Raw genomic sequence first — 19,419 nt, 5'->3', positions numbered from 1 at the left:
ATGGAGCTGCAAATTGGTAACAATTGGTTACATGGGAGAAGACACCAAGGGGGAGGGATAGGTAAGGGGGTGTTCTGTAGCCATGGGCACTCCAATCTCATCCCTGCAAAGCCTGATAGGCAGTTCTGATGGCCAACCCCTTGTACACTGGGCCAACGTCAACTGGTGGCTCTAATTTTATTGAGTGGGAGTTTCCTGGGGGCCTCGGATTGGAGAGGGTATAACTCCAAGATCTCTATTGCAATCTTGACCAAACTTGGTTGCTGGCTGGAGGAGAGCCTGCTAAACACTCCCTGTGAATATGGGCTCTCTAAGTGTAACAGGGGCAGTTCTGACGCCCATGAACCACGAACCACGAACTGGTTTGGTAAGGGGAAATGTTCGTTATGGTTCATTTGTTCAGGTTAATTGGTGGCACCGAACCACGAACCACATGTTCATTAAATTTTTTTGGTTTGTGCCCATGTCTAGTTATAATTCCAGAAAATTGCCAGGTCCCAACTGAAGGTTAACAACCTTGTGTTAATATCACACCATGGTTGATGTATATGCTTGGGCCCATACAATCCCACCTAATTTTTATTTTTGTGGAAATCAGATATTACAATTGCCAACATATGAGTTGAAAGAGTAAATACCAAAGCACCAAGTGTTTCCAGTAGTATCAAATGAACGGTCCTTATTCAAAGGAAGAGGGAAATGAATAAGAGGGAACTGAATAAAGAAGCATCTTTCTAGGGTCAACAGGAAGCTAGCTTTGCTCCATAAACCATGGAAACAGAATGTGGTGCTCAAGAGCCTAGAACTTTTCTCTGGCAAAGGCAAACAGAACTTTTCCGGCATTGTCTATTGTACTCTGACAACAAAATAATTCTTCTGTGGTTGCATGTTTTTTTAAAAGAATGTGATGCAATGAAATGCAGAAATTCTCAGAAAAGTCACAGGAGACTTTTCTTCGCTTTACTTTCCAGGAAGAGGGGGGGGGACTCTGCTGCAGAAAACTGGCCAATTTACAGCCGAGGACTGGATTTCCTGAAGCATTAAGAAAAACAAGCATTATGCAGCTTTGTGAATATCTTCTCACAGCCTGCCACCCACTGGCGAGATGTCAAGTTGCAAGGGTTATGTTCGCAATCACGAACCAGATACAAGAGAGTGCCCGTCACCTGTCTATTTTATCCCAGACATGAGCCACTTTTTTACCCTTTTGTTAAAGAACGGATCCAATTTTAAGTGACTGTGGCTGTTTTGCTGACAGAAAACAACTGCTTGCATTAGCTGCTGCTAGGCTCTGTGCGTTTGGGTGTCATTACGAGTATGTGGGGAAACTTGCTGTCAACTCAGTAATGCAAAGCAAGTACAGGCAGGGGTCGTTTCGTAGAAAAAGCTGCAGGAACTCATTAGATTAGCATGACTCATTAGCATAACTCATTAGCATATGCCCCACCCCCTGACATCACCTATCCTGGCTGTTTTGGACCCAATTCTGGCCATTCAGGGCCAAAGTTGGGCCCAAAATGGCAAAAAGGGGCTGAAAATGGCTGAAAAGGGCCCCCAAAATGGTCAGTATTGGGCCACTGCTGAGCAGGAGAGTGATCCACCACCCATCAGAGGCCTGATCCTGGCCGTTTCGGGACCAATCCTGGCTGTTTGGGGTATGATTCTAGCCATTTGGGGCCCAAATTGGGCCGTTTGGGCCCCGATCCAGGCTGAAATGGGCCCAAAATAGCCAAAAATCAGGTGGGCAGGGCCACCTGTCATGTGACCTTTTCGGAGAACTACTGGAACTGCATTCCTGTGCGTCCCCCCTCAAAATGAGCCCTGAGTACAGGAAATAATCAAGCTCCTGAAGCAGCAACTGATGGAAGAACCAGAAGCAGATCACACAGTCAAAGAAATGTGGTCAAGCCACAGACGGTAACAGGGAAACAGGAGAGGAGCTTAAACAACCTCATTCATTGTCTGCATAAGGATTCTGTATTTTTCCCAGTTAGCCAAGTAAAAGCTCAGACCTCCAATGAAAAGTGGTAGCTTTACTCAGGATTCTTTCATATATTATACTATATGAAGAACATACTGGACGTGGATTCCTTTGCCATATGATGTGCTTGCTGCACAGTTGCTTAGGGCCAACCAAGACATGACAATTCTTCACAGGCTGGGTCTAATTTCCCCAACTTGACTTTCAGATCATCAGTCATATGTCAAGTGGCTGGGAATTCATTTCCAAGCGCACAAAGGCCTGAGTCGGATCAGAACCATGGTGTGTGAGGAGCAGGCACTTCGTCCTCTTGACCATTTCCCCAAACCTGAAAGTGCCCCAGAGGTGCTATTTGCATTTTAATTAATGCTGGAGAGAGTTATAAATTCTGCGGATTCAGAGAAAGGCTTTTACTGTTAAAAGCAGAGGTGTACACTGAAAAAAAATCCATTTCAGTTTTGAATCCAGGATTTCTGAACTCACTCTGTACTGTTATTGTTTTTTTTCCTGGATGGAGCATTACCAGTTTGGATCTAATTTTTGTAGGAGTTGTTACCATAAATTTCAGCCTCATTCTTTGCAATTCTTTGCATTCTTTCCGGGCTCTTTGGGGCAGCTGTTTTTGCAGTTAAAAGCACCAATAGCACACAGAACGGTCCTCCCTCTAAACCATCAATCCATTGAATTTGAGCACACACAATGGGGTCTAATGTTTACAGACCCTGAAGAATGCTGAAGAATGTCAGCTGCACAGGTACCACCGTTCTTTGAGTTTCTCCTCAGTTACACTACACACAACAACAGTCCTTGAAGAAGGTGTGAAGCAGTGGGTGCACACTATGGCAGGAATCTGGCTGACAAAGAGGCAGTGCGGCGATGGCAGCATTAAAAACAATCCTACTTTGTGTTTATTTTTTCTTTTTCTAAGAGATGATAGCGTCAATAAATTATTCCTTTTGCATCCTCCAGTTGCTGGCATATTTCCTTGTGCTTTGTGGTTTAGTTCCCTTCTTTTCAATGCTCAGCATGCTGCTGCAAAATCCTCACCAATCTCCATCAGCCAAATGCAAGCAGGCAGGCAGCAAGATTTTCTGATTCCCACCCTCTAGACTTAAGTTTTTTCCATAAAGTTTCCTTTTGCTGTGGGTAGGCAGGATTGTTTTTAAAAGAGCAAAGTAGGCCAATGGCTTGCAGGGGCTTGACAAGTTTGATATGGAGACTTTCTTTTTAAATAATGTTTTTGTGAATGCTGGATATGGAGGGAAGCAATCCTAAAAAGGTCTACTCAGAAGTAAGTCCCAGGGAAGTGTCTTTAGAGTGCAGCCTATGTCTAAAGTCTTCTAGCACTTTTGTCAAGTTTGATTGATTGAGTCTTGCGAAAATAACCCCTAAAATGCACATTTCCCTTTCCAAATGTTTCCAAAGTTAATAGTCTGGGAGGGGTCTCCCCTTGCAAGGACCCAATTGGCAGGGAGACATGGGTAGTGCTGTGAAAAAAAGATGTACTCATGCTCATTGCGCACATACCCCCTCCCCTCCAACAGAGTTAATTAATGACATAAGGCCTATCTTCCCTTGGGATCCCATCTGTGAATGCCTGCCTGCTTGCTGCTGCTGCTGCTGTGAGACAAGAATTGAAATGAAACACACAAACTTTTCAGCAGGAGGGTGTCATTATTCACCGTTCCAGACACCCGTTTAACTAAATATAACAGTGATCACTATGTGTATTTTCAGCTTGTTTGTTCCATTTTGTGCACCCTAGTTAAAAGTCAGTACTAAATAGAAAAGGTTACAGTTAATGGTTTAGGTTATCTGGATATGATCTAGCTAGATGACTAAGAAGCAAGTTCGTATAGCTGTCAATTAATTCTCTTGCTCAGGAAGCTAAAGAAGATTTTTATAGGAACATGTTTTAATATTATATGGATACCTCGACCCATCACTTAAACCATTCTTCTCCTCTTCGATGCACAACAAAGAAATTTAGCCACAGACTCAATGATCCCAGCATTATGTGTGGATAGTAAAAGGCATGTCTTACTTCATGATTTTGAAGCAAAGGTTCTAGATAAATGGTGCAGATATCACAATACAATAAGGAGTACAGGAGAACATGTTCAGTACTTTCTATATCCCTCAAGCCACAGACACAATACCTTGTGGAGTAAGGAATTTTCTTAAACCTCCCATGGAGTACCGCAGAAGGAAGAACATTAAAGTTCGCTAACATAAATGCTCTCCGAAGGTGAGGGCAAGTCAAACCAGAAAAATACTCCGCCAAAGAACCATTAGAGGAAATCCCCCATCTCATAGGGGAACATCTATCAGAGGCGAGGCTCCTAAGTTCTTGCATCTCAATGTCTACAAGTCTTTGAACTCCTGTAATCAACATTTCCAAAATCATTAAGGACTGCTGGGGGGAGGATGTGGATAAAGATCTGTGGATCACCAGATCCAACCCCTATGCTTTTTTTTCATAAATATTTTTTTTTAAGAAACGGTTTAAGAATACCTTGTTAACCACCAACACTTCTAACCTAGATACGAGGGTTAAGACAGGAAGTGATGCATCCTGAAAATGAGACTTCACAAAGTTTGAGCGTAGAACATACTGCATACTCACGAATGCAATTAAAGAAAAGCTTGAGGTGTTGCAGAAGTAGGTATGAGAGTAAGAACTGTGAAGCACCCTGTCTTTCCACTACATAGGCACTTAGGCAGTAGCAGAGAGAAGTGCTGTAGGCCTGTCTCATCACACCCTGGTATTCCAAAAATATCACAGTGGCTTTAAAATATACCACACAATTTTAGAACAGGACTCACCATTCATCTGTCCTCTTTAGAAGTCTTTCGCCAATGCTGTTGTAATATTTACTGTTTGAATGTCACTGCACTTGGTAGATAACAAGGAGATTACCTCAAGAGACTTTTGATTAAAACCACCACACACTCCAGGTCAATTTGTCACTATCTTGATGATCGTGGTACAGTTCTGAAGGATCAACAAAGGAAACGGCCAAGTGGGATTCTTCCTGGTATATATACAAGGAAGATGCTAACATAAACCGTAAGTCCTGTTCAACTGATAATTAATTTTAGCGGGATTACGTTACATAAACTTTGCTTTAGATTTCTTTTTTCCATCATTTTAGCCAACAGCAGTTCAGCAATATTCAGTGCGTAAGAAAAAATGGATTGTGTAATATCTCTTAGTATTATCACACACTAGAATTTCAGAGGAGGCAGTATAGTCAGAAAGGTACATAGGTCAGGTCTCCATGTACCCTTCCTCTTGTCTGCTCTGCTATTGCCCCTTTGTTTACTCAAATTGCTATTTTCAGGAATCTTCCTTCTGACTCACCGTCCCCTCGTCCATTTTTTTGTCTAATCAGAATGACCACAAGTTGTGCTTGCTATAGAGTGTTGCCAGTCTGTCAATTGAGGCATGGGATCCCTCACTCTCAGCTTCCTCCCTCTGCCACCACTCACTTGGCTGGCAGGGGAAAAAGTGCAGAAATGGGCCTTCTGGGCTCTCACAGCATGGTGCAAGACGTCCCTCCCACGAGTGACATTATTGTACAGGCCCTGAGAGTTCTCCCAGGCTTCATGCCGGGCCAATTCGGCCTGTTTGGGGGTCCAAATCTGCTCCAGCACAAAGCCTAGGAGCACTGGAAGTGATGTCGCTACGCCGGGAGCACAATGTCCAAGAGGTAAATGCCAGCGGGAAAACGCCGCACATGTGCAGTAGTTCAGGAATGCTCCCCCCAAAGTCTTAGAGCTAGAAATCTCTCTTTAGAGCAGGCCTGCCCAGGTGCAGTCCCAATGTGGGGCTGCACAGAAGAACGAAGACGAATATTCGGCTTATGGGAATCTCATTTCCCATTATTATGTTGATTATCAGATTGATCTATCCTGCCATAGTTTATCAACTGTAATGGATTCAGATGCAGATTGGTGAGAGGGAATAGCTGGGGTTCCCAGGTGCCTGCTCCCAGGGATTTGCGCCCGCATTTGCCGATCACCCAGCAACCAGTGGGCGATGGCAAGCTTCCAGAGGTTGCCAGCCACTGGTAGGCACCTCAGGAACGCATCCTGCATGCATGCTCCCAACAGGCACAGAAATCAGAATTCTCCCTGACATTTACACAGTTAGGAACATACACAGAAAGAGGGCTTTGGTAGCTGATTGCAAATAAACTTACCAAGCTTTAGCATATTTCACAAGCACCGAAATACTTCCATATTAGTTGCAGGCTTCAATTGTGACTATCAATTGTTCTGACTTATTATTTCTACAATTATATCTAGTGTGCCTAGTGTGGTATAGAGGTTAGTGTGTCAGACTAGAATCTGAGATCCAGGTTCGAATCCTTATGCCCCATGGATTTTCCCATCTGTTCAGAAGACATGCGAGGTAGAGAGGTTTGCAATAGTATTTTGTGGAAATGCAATGAAAAAAAATTGTTCACTGCAAGAGATAAAAATTTCAAATAAATAAATTACAACTGGAAATATTCACTAGCACAAGGAGGGGTGTGATACAGTCTGTGGGCCCTCAACTGTCATTCCCACCAATTCAAATTTCCTTTCACCAAGTTAAATGGGCTACCATAATTAATCAGCTAAAGTGCGTTTGTTGATTAATCTATGTATTATAATAAATAAAGTTCACTGCCTTTGTATTTTCATATGCATATTTAGAAACTACTGGAGAAACTAATTGGAGAACTACAGAAAACACAACTAAAAATTTGAGCACAACTAAAAATTTGAGCACATGCTGTCCAAAGACTGAATACACTCCAAAATCTACGACACTGACTTACTAGTAAAAATACAGTTATCAGCTCTGAAGTTCAGATTTTGGGGCTTCCAAATTACCAGATATCTACATGCAAATTTTGAAATGCGCAAATCTGTACTTCAGCTGTGAAATATACTTCATCAACGAATACTAGAGATATGACACAAAGACTTAAAGTTTCTTTTACAGGTCCCTTTGCTGTCATGAATCTCATTGTCTTTCAGAGAGAGGAAGCCTTATTAAAATTGAAATTTCCCTAAAACTTTTGGAATTTACATTTTAAACATGCCAAGCAAATCTCTTTTTGATTAACGTCTCTAAATTTTAAAAAATGGTTTTAAAACCTGCATTTTGGAAAGAAATGGAAGTTGAAAGTTATCTGCAACCTTTACAGACTCGCAACCAATAAATATATTTGACTGGTTTATGCAGAAGAGGGCACTAGAGAGCTGCATATGTCAAATTTCTTCATGTCTTGAGCTCTTGATGCTTGATTCCCAAACTCAAAACAGATTTCAAAGTCTGTCATTTAGAAAAAGGTATATATAAGAGGCTACTGGCTAGAGAGAGCCAGTTTGGTTAAAAGCGTGGGACTCTAATCTGGAGAGCCGTGTTTGATTCCCCACTTCTCCACTTGAAGCCAGCTGGGTGACCTTGGGTTAGTCACAGTTCTCTGGAGCTCTCTCAGCCCCACCCACCTCACCAAGCTGGCTTACTCCAGGCCCAGGCTGTGAGACATGGGCTAAGAGCCAAAGGCCAAGGCCCCCTTTTTCTTGTTTCCTTTAGGCTAGTATCAAAAAGGCCTCTGCCTTCTACTTAAATGCCTTCAATAGGAAGCAAAACAACCTCATCTGGCAGACATGTTTTAATGCAGATCTGTCCGTAACAAACCTCTTCATTTGATATGAGCTTTACTAATAGGCAGAGTTCTTGGCCGTTTTCACATGGCCACGTGCCCGGAAGTTCGTGCAAAACTCACGATATAAAAATGTCTTCCTAGCGTGATTTCCTGGCATGATTCCATTTAATGGTCCTTTTTCTGATGTCATCGGGCCATTAAAGGGGATTGTGTGAAAACGGCCCTTGTCAATTTTTAATGACCGGGTGTAATATTGTGTTTTCCAGAGGTTATTGTTTCATGTTATCAGGGCTCATTTTGAGGGGGAACATGCAGGAACGCAGTTCCAGCAGTTCCCCAAAGAGGTCACATGACAGGTGGCCCCACCCACCTGACTCTCAGCCATTTTGGGCCTGTTTCAACCTGGATCGGGGAGGAAACAGCCTGGATTAGGCCTCTGACAAGTGGTGGATCACTCTCCCGCTCAGCAGTGGCCCGATCCTGACCATTCTGGGCCCCTTTTTGACCATTTTCAGCCCCTTTTTGCCTTTTTGTGCCCAATTTTGGCCCTGAATGGCCAGGATTGAGTCCAAAACAGCTAGGATAGGTGATGTCAGGGGTTGTGGCATATGCAAATCAGTTGTGCTAATGACACACTTCCGGTGATGGCAAAAGGTGTGGCATATGCTAATGAGTTATGCTAATGAGTTCCTCCAGCTCTTTTTCTACGAAATGACCCCTGCATGTTATCATTTCATATGCAAACGTTGAGTGTGCAAATGTAAAATTCAGTGCTCCAACCTAGCAGTTTGGGGAGGTATGAAGACCCTACCATGCACAAAGAATGCCCCTACCCATTGAGCTTTTTCTCATTAATTTCAACTCAAGAAGTAATACCATTTCACATATAAGGAGAACAATGCATGGGAAACACTTATGACTCTATTACTTCACCATCACACAATGAATCATCACAGATTTAACACCACAGATAGAACTTCCAATCTCTCAGAGCCAAGCTACAAGTGAGGAATGACACTTGCCTGGCAAGTGAACAGACTCACGTGTATTCCTCCCTGTTTACTTGCCCTTGACTTGCGCTCCACTTGATCAAGTGGAGCGCAAGTGGAGGGCAAGTGAAGAGGGAGGTATACACGTGAGTCTGTTCACTTGCCATTCAAGTGTCATTCCTCACTTGTAGCTTGGCTCCCAGTGCCAGCCAGAATGCAATCCTTTTCAACCCCCTTCATATGTACACCTGGGCCATTTCCAGACGGCTTACCTGGCTCCGGAACGTCGCGCCATATTGCGGGGAAAACGCAAAATATCGTGTTTTCTTGTGCGAGTTTTGCGCAACGTCATGCGATGTCGCGCAAAACTCGCACGAGAAAACGCGATATTTCGCGTTTTCCCCGCAACATGGCGCGACATTCCGGAGCCAGGTAAGCCGTCTGGAAACGGCCCTGGAGGGTGGAAATCATTTACCAATACTAAAAAATAAGGCTACCATATTAAAACTCACTGGGCAGCTTTTTTTGAATAATCAAATTGCGCCAAAGGCAGCCTGTTCTTCCAGAAATCTTACCTCTTAATGAAAAGAGTCCTGAGCAAGGTTAATCCAGTAACAGATCTAAAATTCATAGTGTGCAAATAAGAGGTGTGCGTGGCTGAAATAAAATAATTTACTTAGAAGTTTCCACAAGTGAACAACCTGTTCCTAGACACAGGGCTTTTTTTCACCGAGAACGCGGTGGAATGGAGTTCCGGCACCTCTTAAAAATGGTCACATGGCCGGTGGCCCCACCCCCCGATCTCCAGACAGAGGGGAGTTTGGATTGCCCTCCACTCAGCGGCATGGAGGGCAATCTATACTCCCCTCTGTCGGAGATCAGGGGCGGGGCCACTGGCCATGTGACCATTTTCGCCAAGGGTGATTTAAACTTTAAAAAACTCCCCCCTTGTTCCAGCTGACCCAAAGTGACATCATTGTGCGGTCCTGAGTTCCACCACTGAGTTCCACCACCTCTTTTCCCAGAAAAAAAGTCCTGCCCAGACATACTCAAAACACTATCTGAATTAGATCACTATTATTCCCACCCAACAGATGAGCAGTAAAGAATTTTCTAACATCAGCCACCTTGCGGGAAATTTGAGGTGGGATGCAAACAGATTTCCCAGGCCTAATGCCCACTGTGCGCTGCGTTTGCTGTCATGGAGGTCATAGGCTACATTCTATGAGTTTGCAATTTTCATTTACTGAGGACTGGACAAAAGGGCCTAACTACAGAAGTGGAAAACACAGGGACAAATAACCCTTTTACATATGTTCTATTTTCTTTTTCTGCCTCCAGCTCTAAGTCACATTCGGCCCTCACTATAATACTGGGATAGTGAAAAGAGAAGATACAAGTGGACTGGTAAAATTTAAGGCTAACTGCAAGAGTGTTGGCGTACTCTCGAAGTGGGGTTTGAGAAAGCATTTTTCAGGATAAAAGTATTCTACAAACTCAAATCATTTTAAGACTGGCAGAGACTTACTGGGACTGATGGCCTAGCCCACTTTTAAGGTCATTATTCTCAGGGAACATCAGGTGGAAAGGGCTGGGAACTATGACAGTTAACTAAGAGAACAAATATTCTTAGCAAGCCTTCCAACATTTCAAAAGAGGAATGTGGAATGCAAGTGAATGTGTGCAGGGGCCATTTCGTAGAAAAAGAGCTGCAGGAACTCATTAGCATAACTCATTAGCATAACCCATCAGCATACACCACACCCCTTGACATCACCAGAAAAGCATAATTGGCATAACTGATTTGCATATGCCACACCCCCTGACCTCACCTATCCTGGTTGTTTTGGATCCAATCCTGGCCATTCAGGGCTGAAATTGGGCCCAAAATGGCAAAAAGGGACTGAAAATGGCCAAAAAGGGGCCCAGAATGGTCAGGACTGGGCCACTGCTGAGCAGAAGAGTGATCCACCACCAGTCAGAGGCCCGATCCTGGCCGTTTTGGGACCAATCCTGGCTGTTTTAGGCCTGCTCCTGGACATTTTGGGCCAAATCCAGGCTGAAATGGGCCCAAAATGGCCAAAAATCAGGTGGGCGGGGCCACCTGACATGTGACCTCTTTGGAGAACTACCGGAACTGCGTTCCTGCGCGTTCCCCCTCAAAATAAGCCCTGAATGTGTGGCCAAGCAGACCAGGGGGCATGAACAAGTAGCGAATGCTAGCATCAATGAACCAAACCTTTTAAATAGAACCCAAAGATCCCAGGTAGCATTTTGTACATTGAATACGTCTTAAATTTAATCAGTCAGCTTTGTTGCTTTGCACATGTTCACAGCTCAAAAGATGCACTTGGATGTGTTTGTAACATTTTTAAAGGAGATCAGATTCACAGCAAGAAATCATGAAGACCAGTAGGAATTATACCAATTAGTGTTTTTTCATTGTACTAAGTAATATCATGAATCTTGAATTTTGGAGCATGGTAGAAGCAGCTTCAAGATTACATGACAATTAAAGAATAAAGCCAAGATGGGACATATGAACCTGACTTATATAAGCAGAGATGGATCCCCCAAACATATCTACACCAAGCACCCTAGTCCTACAACTTCCCCCAGAGCACAGGGGGAGCACTTCCTCTGACTGAGCCCACATCGGGTCCTTCTAGGGCAGTAGGAAGCATTGAGAGCTACACACTTCTCCTCAAATTATCACCACCCCAAAAAGATCCAAGGCTGGCTCCAGAAAGAGCTAGCACGGTTGCGGAAGGAAAAAACATGTTCTTAGAATAACACACATGTACACATCTTTGGATGAGTAATAGATGTCCTAATGTGGCATCCCAGGAAAGGGAAAAGAGAAGTGCGTGGTGATCTATGAGCTAACCCAAGGGAAAGTGAACCTCAGCTTCAATTTGTCATTTGGTCAAGCTGTCAGAGGAGCCAAGACGGATCATTTTTAATTTCCCTGCGTGGTGCCTTACCCTCCTTATCCAAACTTTTGAAGGAATTAGTCAAAAGCAGGCTTGGAAGGAAAATATTTAGTCTGCACCCCAAAATCCGATTTGGTTGAAGAAGAAGCTCCAGAGGCAACAGTAGTAACTGTTAGCCTGGACTGCAGTTTTGTTCATAGTTCTGAATTTGATCATGGACAGACCCTGTTAGGCTGTCCCAAGCATGCTAAGGCTTGTACCCATTCCTCTTTTCTTAGGAATTCTGCCTGTAACTCTATGGATTGTCTCCAGCTATCTGTGGTTTATGGGTTTTGTGTGTAGGTATTAAAATTCATTTTACTCATTATCTTGTGCAAGCTGACTGCATAGAATCTCACCCATGATTTACCAGGCTCTTTTGATTGTGCCTCGGTTCTGAATAAGAACAGCTTTGACAGATGCAGATGGAAAGGGAGAGAAGTGGGTGGAGTAACAGCCCACGGTCTCTGTTCTCTCTCACACAAATGAGCACACAGAGATTAGCTCTTCCAAAAAAGCCCAGGCTCAAAAGAAGTCCCTTTTGTGGTGGCAGTTCCTACAAGGCTAAGGAACTCCCTAAGAGGAGAGCTTGAAATAAAGGGCTTTTAAAATACAGCCTATCCACTGGTGTCTTAGCAAACTTAGCCATAAGGGGACTGGGGACCAAGTGGGCAGTTGTACCATAGCTGTCTTCCTGGGATCCTCCAGGGTCAGTGGCAAAACAAGGAGGCAAGCACCTCCTCCATCCAGGGCACACTGCATTGCCACCTCTCACCAGCTTGGCACCACTGCATTTGAGTGCCATGCTCATGAACCATCCTCGTTACTGAGTTAGACCATTGATCCATCTAGAACAGTTTTGTCTTCTCTCACTAGCAGCAGCTCTCAGCCTTTCCCAATATTGGCTACCTGAGATTCCTAATCTGGAGGGATCAGGGATTGAACATGGGACCTTCCACATACAAAGCGTATGCTCTAACACTGTACCACAGTCTCCCCAACTTAAGGATAACTGGAGAGCCAAATCCAGGAGAAATCTCTTCTCCCCCCACCCTTGCTTTCTTCCCCCCAGTCCCTACCCTTTCTGCTGGCAAAATCAGGGTGGGAAGAAAACTTGAAATTCCTTCCCCCCCCCTTGCAGCGCTGAGTGAACAAACACTTTTAAGTTAATTTCCCCTGATATATGCCTGTGCAGGGCTTTTTTTCAGCAGGAACACGGTGGAGCGGAGTTCTGGCATCTCTTAAAAATGGTCACATGGCTGGTGGCCCCACCCCCTGATCTCCAGATGGCGGGCAATCTAAACTCCCCTCTGTCTGGAGATCAGGGGGCGGGGCCACCGGCCATGTGACCATTTTAACCGAGGGCAATTTAAACTTTAAAAAACTCCCCCCTTGTTCCAGCTGACCCAAAGTGATGGCATTGTGAGGTCTTGAGTTCCACCACTGAGTTCCACCACCTCTTTTCCCAGAAAAAAGCCCTGTGCCTGTGAGTTAGTCCAGTTGTACAAACTAATGTCCTGTGTAGTTAGACCCTTTGGGTTACAGTTCCTGTGCTGGCAGCTCTTATTCTACATGGATTTCTAGGACAAGTATTGTGTCAGTACTATTACACTAGCTCTACACCCCTGTAATAGGAAGTACCTCAAAGACATTCCTGTTTAGTACTATCAACTAGAGATGGGCACAAATGCAATACGAACAAAAAAAAGCCACGAACAGCCCAATCTGCTGTTCACGAACAAGGTGTTTGTGAGGCCCCATTCTAAATGAACAGGTGGTCATTGCAAGCCCCATTTGTTGCTGTTCATCTTGCTGTTCGTCAAGCCAGATAGTCTGGCACCTGCAATCAATTCCCTTGGCAACTTAAGCAGGGATTGTCTGAACTCTGTCTGAACTCCTGCTGTTGCCCTGGAAACCCCAATCTAAGCCCAATTTAGCTTGATAGGCAGGTCTTCCTTTCAAGGGTGGAGCTCCAAATTTGTTACAAGGGAGCAAAGACCAGGGGGGAGGGGGGCTCCCAGCTCTGACTTAGTTTGCAGACAGTGGAGAGGGAGAGACAGTTGCTGTTGGCATTTTGATAGAGTGCAGTGGAGCTTGAATTTTCTTTGTGTGTGGTGGGATAGGGATCTACCCCTTCAGGTTCCAGGGCTGCTGCCAGGCTCTGGGGCCAAGGTATTATTTATTATTGGTACCTTTGCTGGTCCCCCTTATCCCACACCGGCTCAAAGTGCCAAGGGGGGTGGCAACGTATGACTTACCATCCGTGGCCGTCGTACAGCTAAGTGTGTTGGGTTGGGGAAAGCAATGGTGAACTACCCTGTAAAAACTTCACTGCGAGACTCTGCGGATCTCCCTCGACGCGCTATAGGACAGAAAGGCCTGGAGGGGGACGATCTACGGAGTAGCCGAGAGTCGGGTGTGACTGTGTGGCTTGGATCGGATCAGACCTTTGCTGGTGCCCGCTCAGGTCAGGTTTCTGGGAGTGGTGCAGTAGGGATTTTGACTTGGATGATGGCTGGAGGAGAGCCTGCTGGCCCCCATGAACAGCCAACCATGAACATGTTCATGAACAGGGCCATATTTGTGGTTGTTCATGAGTCCCTGTTCGTGGATGGCAACGAACAACGAACATTATGTTTGTTTGTTTTTTCTGTCCGTGCCCATCTCTACTATCAACAGGGCTAGGAGAGTCATCTAGAAGAACGCTTAATCATCTGTGTCTCCTTTAGTTACAGTCGTTTTAATAAGAATGTCTTTGTTTCTTAAGACTTTGATTTCTTAGGCTTTGATTCTCAAGCCTTTTCTGGGGTATATTCTGATTTTTTGTTTTGTTTGCATAGTTACTAAAAATCCAGGAAAGACAAAGAGCAAGAAAGAAAGCTTGGTTCTTACTGGCAAGAACAACAATGGATATATTTCAATACGATTTTCTAGCTATTGTTAAATGTGAAATAAAGATTAGTTTTCAAATTGTTTTAGAACTTTGGGGGATTGTCAACTCTTTACTCTAGAGTATATGATACAAAGAGTTTACACAGACAATCTGTTGTCAAGATTTTCATAGCTCCAAATATTCTATAGAGCATATTTGTAAACATGGAGAACTGAAGTTTTCAACTTTATTACAAACCTAGCTTTGGCAATCATTGGATGAAGAATTAGCCAGAGCAACATTTTCAAACTGGGGTCCAGGGACATCTGGCAACTCCACAAGAATATTCTAGGGGGCCTTTGTGTCTTTTCTAAGGTTGGAGAATGAAGCCTGCCCATCTAGCTAACTTGAGAGGCAAGATATTATAAATAAATAAATAAATAAATAAATAAATAAATAAATAAATAAATAAATAAATAAATAAATAAATAAATAAGAGCCCCATGGTGCAGAGTGGTAAGCTGCAGTACTGCAGCACGAGCTCTGCTCACAACCTGAGTTCAATCCTGACGGAACCCGGGTTCAGATAGCCAGCTCATGGCTGACTCAGCCTTCCATCCTTCTGAGGTCGGTAAAATGAGTACCCAGTTTCCTGGGGTAAAGTGGAGATGACTGGGGAAGGTAATGGCAAACTACCTCATAAAAAGTCTGCCAAGAAAATGTTGTGATGCGACTTCCACCCATTGGTCAGTAATGACTCAGTGCTTGCACAGGGGAATACTATTAGCCAAACTGCCTCAAAGATGGGAAATTAATGGGCATTTGGCATGTATTAAGGGATCATAACCTGTGTATACCAGGGTCAGAGTCTCTGGAGCACGCCCAATAAGAGAAGAGACCAATATTTCAATGAATCAAGGCTTTTACTTCTGAGCATACAGAAGTAAGGTAAATTTATTGTTTGTGTCAAACCCATTACAGAGTCTAAGAATCATACACACATTCACTACAAGGTTAGGAAATAAACGTGGGGAAATTATAGAGATGGTTGCATTTGCAGGAAGATAGTTGATAGGCGATATGCACCTGTCCTTCGAGAAGCAGAGATCCGGCAGCGAGGAGTGGAATGCCTATTGGAGTGCCTGCAGTATACTAGGTGGAGCCGGGAAGGTATCGAGATCTCTTCTTCCAAGCGTCTCTCTCTCTCTCTCTCTCTTAAATAGCCAATTTCTGTCCTCACGCAATACCCAGGGTGGGTTTCATGCCCAGTCAAATGGTTCTCAGGAAATTTAACAAAAGCAATTAATGTGCCACTTTTACAGGACACAAGGGATCCAGGATGGATAATTTGAAATCTAATGTTTTTCTTTGTGACACCTCAAGAGGGACAGGAGGGAAGGGGGAACAGATGGATGGGAAGTGATTGAGTTTTATGATGGTCCATGGCGACTCTTCCAGAGGGGTGAATGAACGGAGAGGAAGAGCAGGTGGGGGAGAGATCTGCATTTTATGATAGTCCATGGCTTGATGGATGGAAGCAATTGTCTCGATGTGGGATTACCAGGGTCCGGAGGTGCCTTGCCTCCTGGTCTTTGCTTCCGGCATCTGCACATCAAAAGGTACAACGTGTAAACAGTTTGTGACAGCAGTGCTGGAATGTTATGGCTTCCACAGGAAAATAGTTGTCCTTTTAAACTGTCTCTGGAACATGGCTTCTCTCTGTCTCTCTACTGGTCCCAGTTGCTGTAGGGATCTCAGCAGCGGCTGGCATCTTGGTGGCAGGCACTTTTTTCTGGGTGCATCATGGCTACTCCAGAGTGTTCGCAGGGACAGCTGCTTGTGGGTACTGGCCAAGGGGTTGCCTTGCCAGTCACATGGAGTTCCCCTTTTTGATATTGGTCTCAGTACCAAGTCATGCTTAGATCATACAGAGTCCATGTTCAGGTTATGGGAGAGTGCTCTAGGCAACACTATCTTTACCTTACCTTTAGACAGACAGACAGACAGACAGACAGACAGACAGACAGACAGACAGACATAGATAGATAGATAGATAGATAGATAGATAGATAGATAGATAGATAGATAGATAGATAGATAGATAGATAGATAGATAGATAGATAGATAGATAGATAGATAGATAGATAGATAGATAGATAGATAGATAGATAGATAGATAGATAAAATGTGGCCCTCTCAATCTTTTAAAAAAGATTTTTATATTTATTTAACAAAATGCAAAATACAAACATATTTTCACATTTTCCATTTCTAACATACCAAATTTCTCTAAGTACAAATAAACTATTTACAATAGTTTCTGTTCTTATTGTCTACATTGTATTTTCATTTATTATATACTATTATTCTGGGAGCAGCTGAAAGGAGGGGCTGACTCCCAGGTAGCTTCAATGCGCTGTCTCTTTCAACCCAGATTTTAAAGGAATCCTTACTTACAGTTGGAGCCAGTAAACAATACATGGTTCAACCAGAAGCTAGGTACATCTTTATTGCTCTAGATTTATGCATAGACTAGCAGTAAATTCATGATGGCTTTTTCATCCTTGCTTGAGGGAGTAAGTTGCAGAACAAAGAAGGGAAGAGGACAATAAAACTAACACTCTAACAGGAAGATCTACAATAAACTTCTCAAATGTCCCGCTGTCCTAATACTGGAGGGGGAACTACAATTCCCAAGAGTAACGATTGTTAAAGGAACAGCACATATTTCTGACTACACAGATACAGAGGCTTTCTAAGCTGTGGTTACAGCGCAACTATATAACTTAAAAGTAAAAAGAAATACAGAATTATGTTTGATTCCTTATATATACTTATCTGTACTCAAATTTAAGTTTAAGTTAGAGCTCTTTGTTTTAGTTGAAACTGTGATAATATACCTATTATATGGTTAGAATTGTTTGGTATGATGTTTGAGGAGGTTGCATATTATTGGTTGTAATGAACTCAAAAAAGGGGAACCATTTTTCAAAAAATCCTGTTGTATTGGGATAATTTTCTGCTTGGTATATTTTATCATTGATTTTTTTTAAGTATAAAATGATCCCAGATTTTTAAATACCAGTTTGAGATTGTTGGTGTATTATGTGATTTCTATCTTGCTGCAATTGCACTTTTAGCTGCGACTAATAGATTGTTTATAAGGTTGCGTCTCATTTGGGGGATTGATGAGTCATACCACTGATCGGGAAATACTGTTTCTGGTTTGAAGAGTATTTTGTGTCCTGTTATATCTAGTATTTGGCTTATCACTTCTTTCCAGAATTCTTCTATGTGATGACATTTCCACCAGACCCTCTCAGTCTTGATGTATCAAAAAAACCCGAAACCAACTTTTCCTTTTTGCCAGCTACAAGGTTGCAGCTGAGTTCCAACTCATAAACCGAATGTAATACCAATGGCTGAAATATTAAGGTGAGGATGGATGGCATTTCTTCACAGAAAAGATGTTGGTGGGCTCCACAGTGCCCACGGGCACCATGTTGGGGACCCCTGCTGTAGCTAAAGAGGTTTTGCTTGCCAACTAAGACTTGCTCTGCCCATGACTAGAGATGGGTATGAACCGGGGGGGGAAACGAACCGTGTGGTTCATGGTTCGTCACATTTAATGAACCATGAACTTTAACGAACCTGCCCCAGTTCATAAACCGGTTTATTTGGTTTGTGAAAACGTCACATCCAGGTCAGCAAATCATCACTTCCAGGTCAACAGAAGGTCACTTCCAGCCAGCAGAAAGCCACTTCAGGGTCAGCAGAAGGTCTGCAGGAAGTCCATCCCCTGTTGCTTAGGAAACTGATTGATCGGTGCCAGGATGTCTGCAGTGATGAACCAAAAAACGAACCAAACGAACTGGCCTAAAGTTCATGGTGGTTTGTCAGAAATAGGCTCTGACGAACTGCTGTTCGTGAACCATAAACTGGCTCAGTTTATCACAAACTTTGGTTCATATTTTGGTTCATGCCCATCTCTGCCCATGACATACTCCTGATGCCGCACACTTCTAAACGAGTTGCACTGATGTGGTGCTGGCACATCTTGGCATTGGTATACTTATACTTAGTTGCTATCCTAATTCCTTCCAAGACAGAGGTTAAAACTGTAGTCTTACAGTACAATCCTAAGGACACTTTCCTGGGAGTAAGCCAGGAATTTGGGTAGGCTTGCTTAGGATGTCATTGTCAATACAGTATCCTGTAAAACATACATTTATTTATTTTTAATAAAGACACCATATATTTTAATTCTCCACTAACCATGGATTATATTTATACAAAGATAAAATCTTTTGTACAGGACACTAAGTCTGCAAACCTTTCTTTATTTGTTTTAATCGAGGTTCATATTAAGAAGCTGCTCCTTACTGCTTGGGGAGTTGACAGTTAACCTGATTTGGCAGTTGCAACCCCGCTCAGTTATTTAACTCAGCTGCACGGAGAATGTTCATGAAGGTAAGATTGGAGCAGATCCAGTACGGGATCTTTTCATTGTGATTTTTTTTCACAATTTTTCACGTTTAGGTGTGTTTTTGTCTTCCTATTATCTCGCATAGCCCTGTAGCTAAATCACAAATCACCCAGGAAGGCAAGCTGGATTTGTTGTCTATGTCTCTGCATGAAATGTACAGACAGCAAGATTTAATTTGATCTGGGTTTCACCAGCTCTTAGGCCCAGAGTTTGTTTTGAGAACTGCAGCCAACCATGGGGATGTGTGAAGTAACAATAAAGAAGTGCCTTCAGCACTTGCCATCCATCAGCGCTGAGATCCTCTTTACAACAAGTATATTTTCTGCAGCTATGCTTTTGTTATGCCACTGTTTGTTTTGAGTGAACACCTGAAGTAATGAAGGGCAGATGTGCCAAAGAGTAATGGACAATCAAAGTTTCCTTAGCACATGCTCCAGAATTTTAAAGATGCA

General features: G+C 43.3%; 1 protein-coding gene across 1 annotated transcript in view; it reads left to right on the top strand.

The window, feature by feature from the left end:
• Nucleotides 1-17,770: 17,770 nt before the first annotated feature.
• Nucleotides 17,771-19,419, top strand: part of LOC129326893 (uncharacterized) — a 62,668-nt gene continuing 61,019 nt past the window's right edge. The window contains exons 1-2 of the mRNA XM_054975218.1: nucleotides 17,771-17,916; nucleotides 18,839-18,951. Coding sequence (XP_054831193.1) covers nucleotides 18,940-18,951 — 12 coding nt within the window. The 5' untranslated portion in view covers nucleotides 17,771-17,916; nucleotides 18,839-18,939. The remainder of the gene's footprint in view (nucleotides 17,917-18,838; nucleotides 18,952-19,419) is intronic.

Source organism: Eublepharis macularius, chromosome 4 (genome assembly GCF_028583425.1).
Source record: "Eublepharis macularius isolate TG4126 chromosome 4, MPM_Emac_v1.0, whole genome shotgun sequence".
Classification (NCBI taxonomy): domain Eukaryota; kingdom Metazoa; phylum Chordata; class Lepidosauria; order Squamata; family Eublepharidae; genus Eublepharis; species Eublepharis macularius.
Note: the sequence above shows the minus strand (reverse complement) of the source record. Positions and strands in the feature narration are given on the sequence as shown.